General features: G+C 40.2%; 1 protein-coding gene across 1 annotated transcript; it reads left to right on the top strand.

Annotated features, from left to right (window-relative positions):
* The first annotated feature begins 941 nt into the window (after positions 1-941).
* pofut2 (protein O-fucosyltransferase 2) lies at positions 942-13,206 on the top strand. Its single transcript, XM_083776556.1, has 9 exons — positions 942-1,121; positions 3,381-3,634; positions 5,053-5,197; positions 6,033-6,143; positions 7,252-7,318; positions 7,487-7,612; positions 9,094-9,274; positions 10,336-10,459; positions 12,270-13,206. Exons 1-9 carry the CDS (start codon positions 943-945, stop codon positions 12,421-12,423), a joined length of 1,341 nt encoding a protein of 446 aa, XP_083632682.1. The 5' UTR covers position 942; the 3' UTR covers positions 12,424-13,206.
* The last annotated feature ends 1,148 nt before the right edge of the window (positions 13,207-14,354 follow it).

The following is a 14,354-nucleotide window of genomic DNA, read 5'->3' on the forward strand; positions in this document are numbered from 1 at the left end:
TTTGGAGGGGATATTGTCATGGCCAGTGGCCTTGTGGGGTTGGAGGGCACTCAGTTTTTTAAGTACCTCCTCGGTTGTTACCAACTACTATAGTACAGCATGTCTGTCAACGCCGGTAAACATAAATAAAAAATTTCATAAACATTTTGAAACCAACATGGATATCTGATTTTTGTTTTGTTTTACACTGCATGAACATTTCCTGTTGCCATTTTGATTGATTGATTGATTGATTGATTGATTGATTGATTGATTGACAGTTTGCATATACTTTGCACTCAAGCACAGGGAAGTAGGCTACAGGGATCATCAACATGTCCATACATGGACAAAATCTGTGACTTGTCTGTCCATGTGGCACTCTTTTTTTACACGAAAAATATCGCATATACTTTTTCATTATAATGTAAAAACATGTTTTAGATATTATTAATACTTTTGGTGGCTCATAAAGTGCAGCTCTTTATGACTGTTAGGGCATTCCACATTGTTGTGGCATAGCAAGAACAAATATAATATTGTTTGACGGATACATTACAAACGTGTCAAAGAGGTGTATCTTGGACTTGTAGACCAGGCCCATTGCAATTGCAAGTTGCTGTACTCTGTCCTCTATACCTTAGAAAAATGAGGGGTTTGAGTTGTGCTATGGTTTTGTTGAACCGGTCCTGAACTTCATGCACGGCCACAATAATGGACAAACAATGGAATTATCACTTTTATTTACACAACAGCAGCTGATGCTGAGCAGCGCAACTGTGGGTTTATTTATATATGGCTATGGACCATAGACTGTAGCTATGGACCAGATCGAGGACGACACGTGACACTCAATGATGAAAGTGAAACCACTCTCCAACTCTGAACATGAACAATTTAGTTGCTATGCAACCACAGATGCGTTGCTCTCCCCCGGAAGTGCGTGGCTGGAGAAGGAAAAACATGGCGAATAATACACCAGCGCGTAGTCCAGTGTCATTTAAATGTTCAGTGCAGTCTTTGATAGATATCTACCTGTCCGTGTTCTTAAGTATTATAGCGGTTGTTGATGTTCACGCCGATAATGTGTTCAGTGCGAGCCACACGGCCACCCTGCCCATTGCTGCAGCCAGGGACCTACGGTGAGAGTGCTAGCTGTGGGCTAGCTAACATTAGCTGTCGTGATTGCTTTTGATGTAAACAATCGGATGATTTGCATTATACTTAAAATGCGATCGCCGTTTTGATTAAAATTATAAATGAGGGGCATTATAGCTTTGGATTAAAGACTATGTATTTGATCAAGTCTGATTTTTGCTTTCATAGATACGAAAGCAAAAGTCAGACTTTGATTTGATTGATTGATTGAAATATGTATTAACAGTTTGCAGAATTACAGTACATTTCAAGCACAAACTCAATACAAAGACTGTTAAATGTGAGTGGACGACCCAATTAAGCATTACACTTGTTTACAACCTTGTTCAATTCATCAAAACATTTAGAGACGTACAATTCATTGATTGAATATTTTATTAAAATAAAATACATGATGTACGAACTTTTAGAACGCTGGCTAGATTTTCTTTATAATGTGATGAATCTAGAGTTGCAATACCCTCCATAGCCGCAATTTGCAACTCTAGATTTTTTTACAATCTGTTGAATCTAGAGTTGCAATACCCTCCATCCACTTCCTATTCATGATTTTCGGTTTCTGATCTGCTGGTCTTAAATGACGTTAAACTCACCAACATTGCAGCTGTAGTCCAAGCTTGAATTATCCTCTTTCAATCTGCCGAGCTTGTTTTTCATAAAAATCCCCCGTAGACATGTTATGAGTTACTTTCTGTCCAAAATATTCCAAGAGTGACATTTCCGAGCCGCCATTTGTATTTTTGCAACGTGCCGTAAAACAAGATGTGAGGGGGAGCGCTTGTTTAATAGAAGGCTGTGTGTGATGGGGCGTCGCACTGTGTCTGCCTCTTCTTTGGGTGTCTTACCTGCGCAGGTAAGATTCTATTAAACAAGCGCTCCCCCTCACATCTTGTTTTACGGCACATTGCAAAAATACAAATGGCGGCTCGGAAATGTCACTCTTGGAATATTTTGGACAGAAAGTAACTCATAACATGTCTACGGGGGATTTTTATGAAAAACAAGCTCGGCAGATTGAAAGAGGATAATTCAAGCTTGGACTACAGCTGCAATGTTGGTGAGTTTAACGTCATTTAAGACCAGCAGATCAGAAACCGAAAATATACCAGATAGGAAGTGGATGGAGGGTATTGCAACTCTAGATTCAACAGATTGTAAAAAAATCTAGAGTTGCAAATTGCGGCTATACCCTCCATTGACTCCCCATTCATCCAATTTGCGTTTGCGATCTGCTTGTTTTAAACAACGTTAAACTCACCAACAGTAGTCCAAGCTTGAATTATCCTCTTTTAAATCTTCCGAGCCTGTTTTTCATAAAAAAATCCCCGGTTGACATGTTATGAGCTACTTTCTGTCAAGAAATTCTGTGCAAGTGATTCTTTGTTGGAGTGTTGGAGTTTGGAAGCGCTCGTCGTAAGTCACTGAACGGCCCTGCATGCCATCTCTGCATATAATGCAGGAGGCAGCAGCGCGACCCCTTAATAAAAACGAGCGCTTTCAAACTCCAACACTTGGAAAAAGAATGACTTGCACAGAATTTCTTGACAGAAACTAGCTCAGGGGGATTTTTATGAAAAACAAGCAATTATCCTTGAAAGAGGATAATTCAAGCTTGGACTACAGCTGCAATGTTGGTGAGTTGTCGTTTAAGACAAGCAGATCGCAAACGCAAATTGGATGAGTGGGGAGTCAATGGAGGGTATTGCAACTCTAGATTCATCACATTATTAAAAAAATCTAGAGTTGCAAATTGCGTCCCGTTCATAACGACCTTTGCTGTATGTCTCCCCCCTTCTCTCTCTCCCTCTTTCCTGTCCATTTACACTGTCTGTAACTATCAATAAAGGCACAAAAGACAAAAACAAATCTTTAAAAAAAGGTGACCTGCCAATTAAAACAAATTAAGTTTATGAGCTTGTTTTATTAATGTTACAGGCCATACCTTCCTAATTGGATACACCATGTTGTGCATCTGCTATAAAGATAAAGTCAGTAAGCAGGCACCACAGACCGCACTATTTTGAAATACAAACAAGCCCCCATTCATTTTACAATAGTTTGGACCAGTTCTCTCTCCCTCCAGCCTCAGTTATCTCCTGACACAGGTTCCACAAAGATGACTTTTATTACTAAACTGAACTGAACGATCTAAGGCTAACGATGTTCGCGTAGTTAAACAATAGTTTAACTCTAGTTAGAGAGCATGCACATGCATCACTTGTGTTGATATGCCTAACTTTCAGGTACCTGCTGTATGACGTTAACCCTCCGGAGGGCTTCAACTTGCGACGGGACGTGTACATCCGCATGGCGTCTCTGGTGAAGAGCCTGAGGAAGGGGGGAGATGACTGGGTCTTGGTGCTACCTCCCTGGGGCCGCCTATACCACTGGCAGAGCCCGGATATCCACCAGGTCCGCATCCCTTGGGGAGAGTTCTTCAGCCTCACAAGCCTGCAAGCCAACGTACCCGTCATCGAGTATGAAGAATTCATTGCCGGTGAGTAAAATGATTCATTTTTATATATATTTACTTTGTCCAAAGGGATTTACATTCAACCACACTGTCTTGCTCAAGGACACTTCCGCACAAATCCAGGAGGAGCCGAGTATCGAACCAGGAACCATTGTTTTTGCTGCCACCCCTTATTTTATGTAATGTACTTGACCATGTCCCATCAGTCATCTCATGCCCCTATTCTCCATCTGTCTCAACACTCATCTAAGTAGATAGAATAGATAGATAATAGAATACAATAACTGTTTGTTGTTGTAGCCTTCATGAACTGTCTTACAATTCACCTACCATGTTCCCACTTCAGACATTTTCTCAGTGAGCAAAGTGTATAAAGTAGGGCTTTCACTTCTAGTGATTTTGACTAGTTGCCTAGTTTAGTCGACTAGTTGTTTAACTACCTATTATGTAAAAAAAAATATATATAATAATATAATATATATATATATATATATATATATATATATATATATATATATATATATATTATTTAATGATATTTGTACATTTAAAAACTGTGTACATTGGTGACTATAATCTAGCATTCTAGCTGATCTTGAGAAAGAAAAAAATAACCTAGTATGTATAAAGCACATGTTACATGAGAGAGATTTAACAGGATGTTCGTTTTTGTTTTATTATTTGGGGTCTTTTCTTGCCTGTATTGATAGTCTATAATAGTGTAGAGATACTTGAAAAAGGGAGAGAAAATCTGGTAGCGACATGCAGGAAAGGTATTCTGGTATTTAAATTCTGGTATTTAAAATCTGATCCATGCTCAGCCCTGCATCAATCAAATACACTGAATTGGTTTAAAGATTTGGACTGAGGGGAGTTAAGAATTCAGAATCTCAACAAATGACTCTGGTGTCTAGTCTACACAGCAAGAAAGAGACACTGGTGTCTACATATTGGCAAGAAAGAGACAGGGGAGAAAGTGGTACAGTCAGCTAGGGCATTAAGGCCACTGTGACCTCAGGGCCTGCCATTTCTTTGAAGGGAACATGGCCAAACTGAGCGGCAACGATGGCCATGTCCTTCATTGGCCTCCCGGAAATTTCCTACCCTGGACTTAGCCACTTGGCTATCAGGATGTTTTCAATTTAACCCCTTAAACCCTATTTCATACTTAGGCATATGACAGTGTCCTGGAAGAATAGCACAAACAGCCCATCTACAAACGTACAATGTGCTACTTTGCGTTATTTATTTTTGTGAACATTTTGCTAAATATTCTATTATAATAGCATACCCAAAATATGGATCCCAGGTTTAAAGTTGACAAATTACCTCCAGTAAGTCTACATTAGAAACGGCATTCGAAAAATAAATCGTGTGTAGACAGTACTGTGTTTACTCACTAGTACTAGAATGTGTTTGTTTCCTTTCTCTGTTTGGCCCAGAGTCTGGCGGTCCGTTCATTGACCAGGTCCTAGTGCTGCAGAACTACGCTGAGGGGTGGACGGATGGGAAATGGGAGGAGAAAGTGGACGAGAGGCCCTGCATTGACAGACTGATGTACTCTAAAGATAAACAAGGCTATTACAGGTAAGAACGAACCTTCAACACCACGGGTGCATGTGTTTGGTCCGACATACTAACAGTCCGACAGGCATTAGTCCAACACCCTACCTTAAACCTAACCTCACAGGAAGCCACGGTTTAGTTTTAACCTGCCACAGGTTAGTTTTAACCTGCCATGCATGTCGGGAGCGACGTGTTGTCGGACTTATGCCTGTCGGACTGTTAGTATGTCCAACCAACATATGCATCCCCAACACCACCATCCCAAACAGATTTCACATTTTGGGTAATGCTGTGTATTCTAATGAAAGACAGGCAATTACAATCGATCTGGGCAACATATCGAGTCCACTGCATACAAAAAGAAAAGTTATGGACTGTTTCCTAATAATATGACCTAAATGAAGCTATTTCTGTACAAGGTTAATAGTATTAAGCAAATAACCCAGTGGAGCATTGTCTGCAACCTTTGCACACATGGATGGTTCATCTTTAACATGTGCAATTGAAACCGATCTGATAAATGGACCTTGAACCAGCTTAATTAGCAATATCACAATTATTTCATACTTGTACCTCAATATAATTAAATATATAATATAATAATTAAAATACAATTAATGGCAGAGTGTAACAGGGTAACATGGCAGCAGTAGCATCAGAACATATACACATATTAAAAGCAGCTTGGACACAAGTTTCAGTGTAGTAACACAGACTTCAAAGCCTTGAGTAGTCCTACATCTACACAGTGAACCCGTTTCAGGCATAGAAGGATGACGTTGGCATGTTCCTTATCAAATTCACCTTCCATACATCTATCTGTTACACCCATCCGTCTCATCTCTGTGTCTCTAAGGGGCTGGTTCTGGGGTTACGAGGAAACGCGAGCTCGGAATGTCACCTGTACGTCAGCTCAAGGCCACGCCTCCATCATGGCCCCAATCCTTCAGAACAACATCACATCGACGTGAGTGATCGGAACTAGATGGATACCTTTATTATCCCACGTGGAAAAATCTGTCAAACTCCTTGATGATGTCTGACTGCGGGAATGTTTTGTGGGCCCTTGAGATGTCTTCGCACCAGTCACACATGCAAAGTTTTGAAAATGAATAGTTCTGGTGCTTGATTCTGATTGGCTGAGTCCCATTGTAAGATGTAAACACACACCTGGACTGTGTGTGTATCAGTATCACTCCACAAATTACAATGTGTTTACAGTATCCACTGCACTTTTCTATGGATGTATTACATTTTGCAATTTAGTTTCCTATGATGTCAGAGGAAGAAAAGCACTTGTTTTAGTTCACTCAACCTCCTGTATATAATGTGCAATGTTTTACAACAAATGCATTCTTTTTTTTTTATATATTTTTTTTTGCGGCTTACGCCTTTTATTGATTTTTTGAAGGGACAGACAGTAGGCTGACAGGAAACGGGAGAGAGATGGGGGGATGACATGCAGTAAAGGCCGTGTCGGGCTCGGGAGTCAAACCCGCGGCACACTGCGACTGGATTACCAGTCAGGTGCCCAGACCGTTACACCACGGCCTGGGCCAACAAATGCATTCTTATTGATTCTTTATCTTCTTCATTCATACTTTTAAAATTACTTTAAAACAGGTTAGATGTTTCATGTCATGTGGAGTTTGCCTTGCAACTGCATTGTTTTTACTGTCAGTTGGTGACTTTTTTCTTATAGAAATTATTTTTACATATATAGATATAAGATATAGATCTGTGATGATTTTCATGTGGCCATAGTTTATAAACGCAATAAGCCACATGAAGCCGTGGTTGAGAGTGATTTTAGAATAGATAAGGGGGTTGTAGTAAGTATTAACACTGCCTAATAACTGTTCTAATATCACTGCAAACCATGGCCTGTGGCATATTTCATGTGTTATTAAATGGTTGTAACTTGTAAAGGAACTTGCATGTGGCCATCTAGCAACCTACCTCTGAGTAGCCAAGAGGGAGTCTGGCTTTCAAACTTGTTCACTGTTGCACTTCTTATAGAATGTGTTCACTGAATTTACAAAAATGTAATAATAATACATGGTTCTTGGTTGCAGGTCAGTGATGCTGGACAGAGCAGAGACCGTCCTCCATGACCACTATGCTGGGAAGGACTACTGGGATGTAAGTCTAAACTCACTTCTAATAGTTATTTGGGTCTTCAACAGGGGGTTAGGATCTCCTAATAAGTGGGTCCTCAATATTCATTGAAAATAGCCGATATACCCGGGCCGTACACCAGTTTGGGACACAGTACCTGTGATTATAAGGTTTTCTTATTTTGTGTTCCAGACTCGCCGCAGCATGGTCTTTGCCAAACACCTGCGGCTCATAGGAGATGACTTCAGAGCCAAGTACCTGAACTCTACAGACAGCAGTGACCACACTGTGTACAGCGAGGACTGGACCCGTATGAAGGTGAGAGTGTTCTCCTGTCTATTCCAACTGTACATTCTTTGCATGGATTGGAAGACTAGCTTTTGTCAAGGCAAAAGCTAATAAACTAATAAACAATGGCTTTCTCTTAGCTAACCCTTGGCTTTCTCTAAAAAAGGAAGATTTATAATTGAGTGCACTGAAAATAGCCGTTCTAAAATGGTTAGTCCCAATACTTGTTTCTGATTGGTTGGTTTTTGATTAGACCGCGTAGTAAATCACACGATAATCTATCTACACCTTAACTCGTTTACCGCCGATATTGCCTTTTGACAGAAGACGGCCTAGCTTACATCATAAAAATATGTAAACCAGCAGCCCTTATTAATTTGTAAAGAAACACCACAGGCTTGTGCCATTAATATGCATATACTGTACTAATATAGATTTAAACATTCACATGCTGCGACCTAGTGTGAGATATGTGTTATGCAGGAGCCAAGCTTTTTAATGGTGATCCAGCATATCTGTAGCTGAACTAGGGAAGGGAAGCGCTTGATTTCCTTACCAACCCTGGCCGACGCCGTGTGGGCTTCGAAGCACCGCCCGCGCTCATAGGACTGTGAATGAGTGGCTCCGGGCGCGCTTGTAAAGACAGCAAGCGCCTCCTATTCTCCCATGAACAGCTGATCCGTGATCACCCTCGCAATGTTTCGGTCAATTAGCTTAGTGGCTATGCATCGTTTTTGAGGTGATGTTCACATACATATCAGCTCAATCTGGATTAAAACAAATTACCTTGTATTTTATAATGTCTTAAAGGGTTGGAGGCACTCTGCACCACGCCTCTCAGCCACTATAAAATACAAGGTAACCTCACACCTCTTGTGGCATATTGCTTTCATCTACAAGCTCATAATGCAATGCGTTGCTCTGTTTGTGTGACATGGTGTGCAACCAAGTATAAATCAGGCATAAACCCTAACCATTTTCCTGTAATGTCAAGCTCCGCAATAATAGATATAAAAAGGAGCACTTCGCCTATTTTCAGCCTTATCTTCAATGTTTGAATTGGTCAAACTAGCAGTAGAATTCATGTTCAGAAGAATCTTATGGTCTGGGAAATTTCATAAAAGCAAAGGTTAAAGCCTCAATCTGCGATCTCTTCAACTGGCTGGTTGTATGTAGAACAACAGGTGCACAGGTTTAGGTTTAATACAAAATAATAATACAAGATGCCCATTCTGGGCATGTTATAATAATCTGCTAATCTGCTTTCACTAGCCTATTTTAAGCCGGTTTTAAAATAATAATAAAAAGGTTTGACATACAAGGTTTCCACCCGACAACGATGATGTATATAGCATATAACATGATTTAAAAATAATAATACAAAATTAAAAACTTAGGTTAGAATGTGTTTTTAGAATCCGACTCAGTTCTAAATGGGTTACTGTAAATGCTTTCCCACAGTAATCAAGAGGTGGTGACACTGTGTGTGGTATTGTTGTGCTCATATCCAGGCCAAGCTGGGCTCCGCTGAAGGCGGACCTTATCTGGGGGTTCACCTCCGTAGGAAGGATTTCATCTGGGGTCACAGGGAGGATGTGCCGAGCCTTAAAGGGGCAGTCAAAAAGATCCGCAGCCTGATGAAAAAGCACAAAATCGACAGGGTTTTTGTTGCCACGGATGCAGATGAGGAAGGTAATGACAGTTGGTTTGGCTAATGCCGACTCTGTGGTACAGCGTCGGCAAGCTGTATCACTAGGTCTGCGTAGTGTCTATTCATTTTTCAATATTTGCTGAGCAGGTATTTTGATTGGTTCTCATTCTCATATTTGAATGTGAACATCCCTCACATGCCATGCCATGCAATTGCCTACTTTACTTATTTTAAATGCCCTATTTGACATGAATGACTATTTGACATTCAATGTTCTTTTTCCACTTGACAAATGAGGTGTTTATAATCGTTTAGAGTCGTTTTATATTCGGCACAATACAGGTCTTAAATAGCTTTATATGCTGTCTCTCCAGCACTTTAGAAAACAGGGGAAAGAGATACCAATGAGATACCAATGTTATCCAATTCATACAGGATACAGGATAAACTAGAAAAATGTGGTCATCGGAACGCAGATCTGCCTAACCAGGCCTAATTGTGCCTAATTTGGCTGCGTAGTTTGGAGGCACCTCAATGTGTGTTACACATTATGGGTAGATCGGGTGCTGCGTTCTCTCTGAATACTAGAAAATATAATATACATAATGAGCAATTTCAAGATATCTGTCTGGGTAAAAAAAAACATGGTCTAATTACAAAGTTTAATAATTAAATAATACAAATAATTATCAATCGATTAGCAGCCATTATTAAAGTGATCATTAGTTGTAGCTCTACTAATGTCAGGATGACATCAGTCAGTAACACTTTATAATTTATCACCACTACCCGTGTTCTGAACGACAACAGCTCTATTATTTGCTGACACTCTTGTCATGTCTCGGAATGTGGTTGGTGTAGCTCCATGCAGATGGGGACATCATTCATAACGGGAATGACATCTCTATTCTTTTCTGACATTCCTGTCAGCACTCCTGGAATGTGGTCCCTCTTTCATATCGTAGATAGAATTGACTCATGCACGTTGCTGGTGGGCGATTTATCGCAGCCAGCAACGTGCATGAGTCAATTTACCTGCTGTAATTTTTTCATGTTTGGCTCCATGAAACCCAGTAACGACAGCCCTCTGCATGTGTTGCAGAGCTGGAATCTCTGAAGAGGATGTTGCCAGAGATGGTGCGCTTTGAACCCACCGGGGAAGACCTGGAGCTGCTCAAAGATGGAGGAGTGGCCATCATTGACCAATGGATCTGCGCACATGCCAGGTACATTCCTCCCCTTTCTTTTCTACACGTATGCCTTGTTACATAATGTACACATTCAAGTTTATTTACAGGGAGGTAAGGTGTTGGTCAGGACCAGTGCTTTTTAAAGTGTTCTGCGACATGCATGCATTGCATGCATAGACTCAAATGTCCTTTGTTGTACAACAAAGGAGAAGACTCCTTTGGAAAAAAAACATTGCACTAAATATATCCTTTTATATATTGCCTTTATTGCCATGACAAAACATCTTTTGTTGCACACAAAGCCGTGTACATTTTGACAGAATTATGATTTAGTCTTTTGAATAACACACCCTTCAGTTCTAGTCTTATTTCAGTCATCTGAAATTGTTTTGTTGTATTCTAGTCTTTGTCGACTAAATATCAAAATATTATTCTTTTAGTCTTAGTCAACTAAATTAACCCAATATATGCCGAATCCGCAATTTAATTAATAATATGAATTTAATTAATTGCCAAAAATGACTAATCTTGTGTTTATTTAATGTCATTTAATCCAGAATTTATAGTATTTTATTTACCGTTCCTTAGCTGTTTTTAGCATCCGTGGCTAGCCTCCGGTGACACCCATGTTGTGACGTCAGCGAATATCCAAAATCGTCCTCGTACACACGCATGCGATCTAAAGCATTTTTAGGGCTCAGATTGAGATAAAGGACTATGTTTACAGCTTAATATAACTTTAATCCAACCTTTAATGGAATTAGGTGCACGTAGACTATGGGAGGGGGGGGGGGGGGGGGGGGGGGGGGGGGGGGGGGCGTATAGGCTCTAATATTTGCTACACTATATTTATTTTCTATCCATCTTTGAAAAAATAGAGATAGGCCTAGATATTTGCAGAAAGGTCATGGGGGTTTTCTTTTCAGGGAGATATTCTTTTTGTATCGGCTGTCCTTTTTGAACGGTGCCTAACCGCTCCATTATGCAGCAATATGTATGTACAGTATCTCTGTCTGTATGTCTGAGCACGGACAGCTGCAATACCTAAAGTGGCCAGTAGAGTACAGCACAGAGTAAAGTTGCACAGAGTACACTACGGTATGAGCCCTGGGCCGTTCCTGGGGCTCTGATCTTATTGATAGTACACAGTTGAGTGAGACAGAGACAGGGAGAGCCACGCAAATTGGGAATCGAACCTGTGACTCGCATTTGAGTCTATATTTGGTATGCGCCTTAACCGCTAGGCCAGTGGCGCCCGCTGAGTGCTAGGCCTGACGTCGAAATAAATAAAAAAAAGTCTTCTGAAAGATTATATGTTAAAAGATTTGTGCCGCATTTTCACGATTAAAAAAAAAAATAGCAGAGCTACAAGCTCGTAGCGCGCCGCTCGTAGCGCGCCACCAAGTGGCGTGCTATGAGCTTGTAGATCTGCTATTTTTCAATAGTTAAAACACCAAAAGGGGTTCCCCTACAGAATGGGTCAAAAGAAATTTGATCCTTATATTTGTCACACAAAAAGATATTTGTATATTTGTCACACTTTCAATTTTAATTGAATTGTTTTCCAAGTAACTTGGAAGTTGATGAACTAGTTGGACGTTACTGACTTCATACCGTAGAGGCTTACGCCAGGGCTCCACTGGGCGGGTTTGACGCGACGCAGCGCGGGCAGTGGAGCCACCCTCCATTGATTAAAAGGGCACATTCCCGACGTTGACGGAGACGCGACGCAGACGCGCCCAGTGGAGCCCTGGCGTTAGAAGACATCACATGTTTTTATGTGTCCCGGTATTGATGTCATCTTGATAGTCACTGTCACTGATGTCACTATACTGTAACTTTCCAGGTTCTTCATTGGGACATCAGTATCCACCTTCTCTTTTCGAATCCACGAAGAGAGGGAGATCCTGGGTTTCGACCCCAAAACCACGTACAATCGATTCTGTGGGGACAATGAGAAAGAGTGTGAACAACCCACACACTGGAAAATAGTCCACTGATTTCACAGAATTTAAAATCTTCTACACAGAACACAAGTGCCAAAAGCAGTATTGAAGAGACACGTTCTTCTCACGTGAATCAGTCAGAAAATATGTGATAGCAGTTTTTTTGTAATGTATTTTGTTACTTTTTATCTTTTTCAGATTTGTGCAATCAGGCCTGTGTAGACCACTGTAACTCTAAAGCTCATGTAGTCAAATGGCAATTACCGGGATGTTAAACAGTTTTAAAGTTCTACACTTTAATCCACTGGGTCGTTTTAAAGTGAGGGAATTAGAATTTTACCCTGTAATTGTGTCTTTTAAGATGTTCCTATATGCCCGTTAAGGTAAGGAAAAGAAGCAAGTGTCTCGCTCACTAGTATTGATAATGAATGAGATATCAGCTTTTGTACTATTTTTTTTAAAGGGAAATCTCAACTTTGTCTCACATTTGTCAAGAGATTAGTATTTTCTAACTGCTGTCAACTATTCAAATATGTGGACATGACTTCTTACTTGCCTCATAGTTGCTGAATATTTTCTTTTTGTGGACAACCAATATGAACATATGATACATGGCTTACGTATGCTGTGTAAAAAGGTTATTTGTCATATCATTGAAGTGCTGCTACAGTACAATTTCCTCAGTGTTTGTTGAAAGCACACATATTGTTGGACATTGCATTCATTCATACTGTTGACGTTTTTGCCCTTTCTGTCCCTGAAAGGAAAGGTGCCGAGACAAAGGAGCCATCATGGCCTGTCAACAAAAGGCAGGCATTAAAATGACGTTTCTCAGTACACGCCCAGCTTGTTTTCATTCCAGGTGACACACCTTTCCGTCCTGTGTTGGACACTGACTTATGACATGGGTTGAATGTACAGTATGACTTCATTGGCCACTAATATCGTTTTCACGATTGCCAGGTCAGGTGGAGATGAGATTTGAAAACAAAAATCACTAAATGCTCACATTTTAAACATCAACATTATTAGCAGAGCTTGAATCATTATAGCATTTGGGTATTTATTAAGTTTTTCACAAACTTTGATCTAAAACTCAAATTGTTAATGATAAGATTCCAGGCTTCGAATCAAATGTAAAGAAATAGTATGTCAAGAAATAATTTCTTCCAAACAAAAAGGTAGGAGCGCACACCAGTAGTGGGGAGGTGCTGACCGCAGGAGATAAAACTTTGACTAAGAAAGGAAATTATTATACCCAATATTGTTTGTATTATTTAATCGTACACTTCATCATTACACCCTAGCATTACTTAAGGATACTGGCATCCTGTAGGAATGTTCTTTTAGGTTTATAACCACTAGACATGTACTTCTGGTTAGACACATTCAGTCATTCCATTTGGATAACTTGTCTGTCACCACCAAGACGGGCTGACAAATGGGATATCAACTCTAGCACATGACATTGTTTGAATTAATAAGTAAGGCCCTACATCCTTGTATAAAATATTTTTAGATTTTTTTCTAGGAGAAAATTATTCTCATTATATTCAAGGTTTGAGTCTGATTGTAAAGAAAATAAAGCTAATAGAGCGCTGAAGTCCTGACGTCACTCGCTCATCCCCTGGTTCTGCCTGGTTCACGGAAGTATTTTCTCTATGGAGAATAACATGGGGTCATCTTTAAATATAAGCATTGTGGTCCAAAAATAAACAAGATGTCTCTGCGTTATTGTCAGGGAGGTGTCTCTATCGTTTGCAACAGTCAGTCACTCATTCTAGCGAAAATGTAACTAATTCAGTAGCAGTAACAATAGCGTTTTCTCTGTCAGTTGATTCTTCATATTATGTGAGTGAAACGGCCAGGATGACATGTTTATTTTTCAAACAGTTCTTATATGAGGCGATCTGAAATCCCCCTATGGGGATTACAATGCAAATAAAAAGTAGGCTACATGAACCCGTGGACTTGCGCCGTCTACC

This window comes from Protomyctophum parallelum, assembly GCF_964188405.1.
Source record: "Protomyctophum parallelum genome assembly, chromosome: 11".
Lineage (NCBI taxonomy): Eukaryota > Metazoa > Chordata > Actinopteri > Myctophiformes > Myctophidae > Protomyctophum > Protomyctophum parallelum.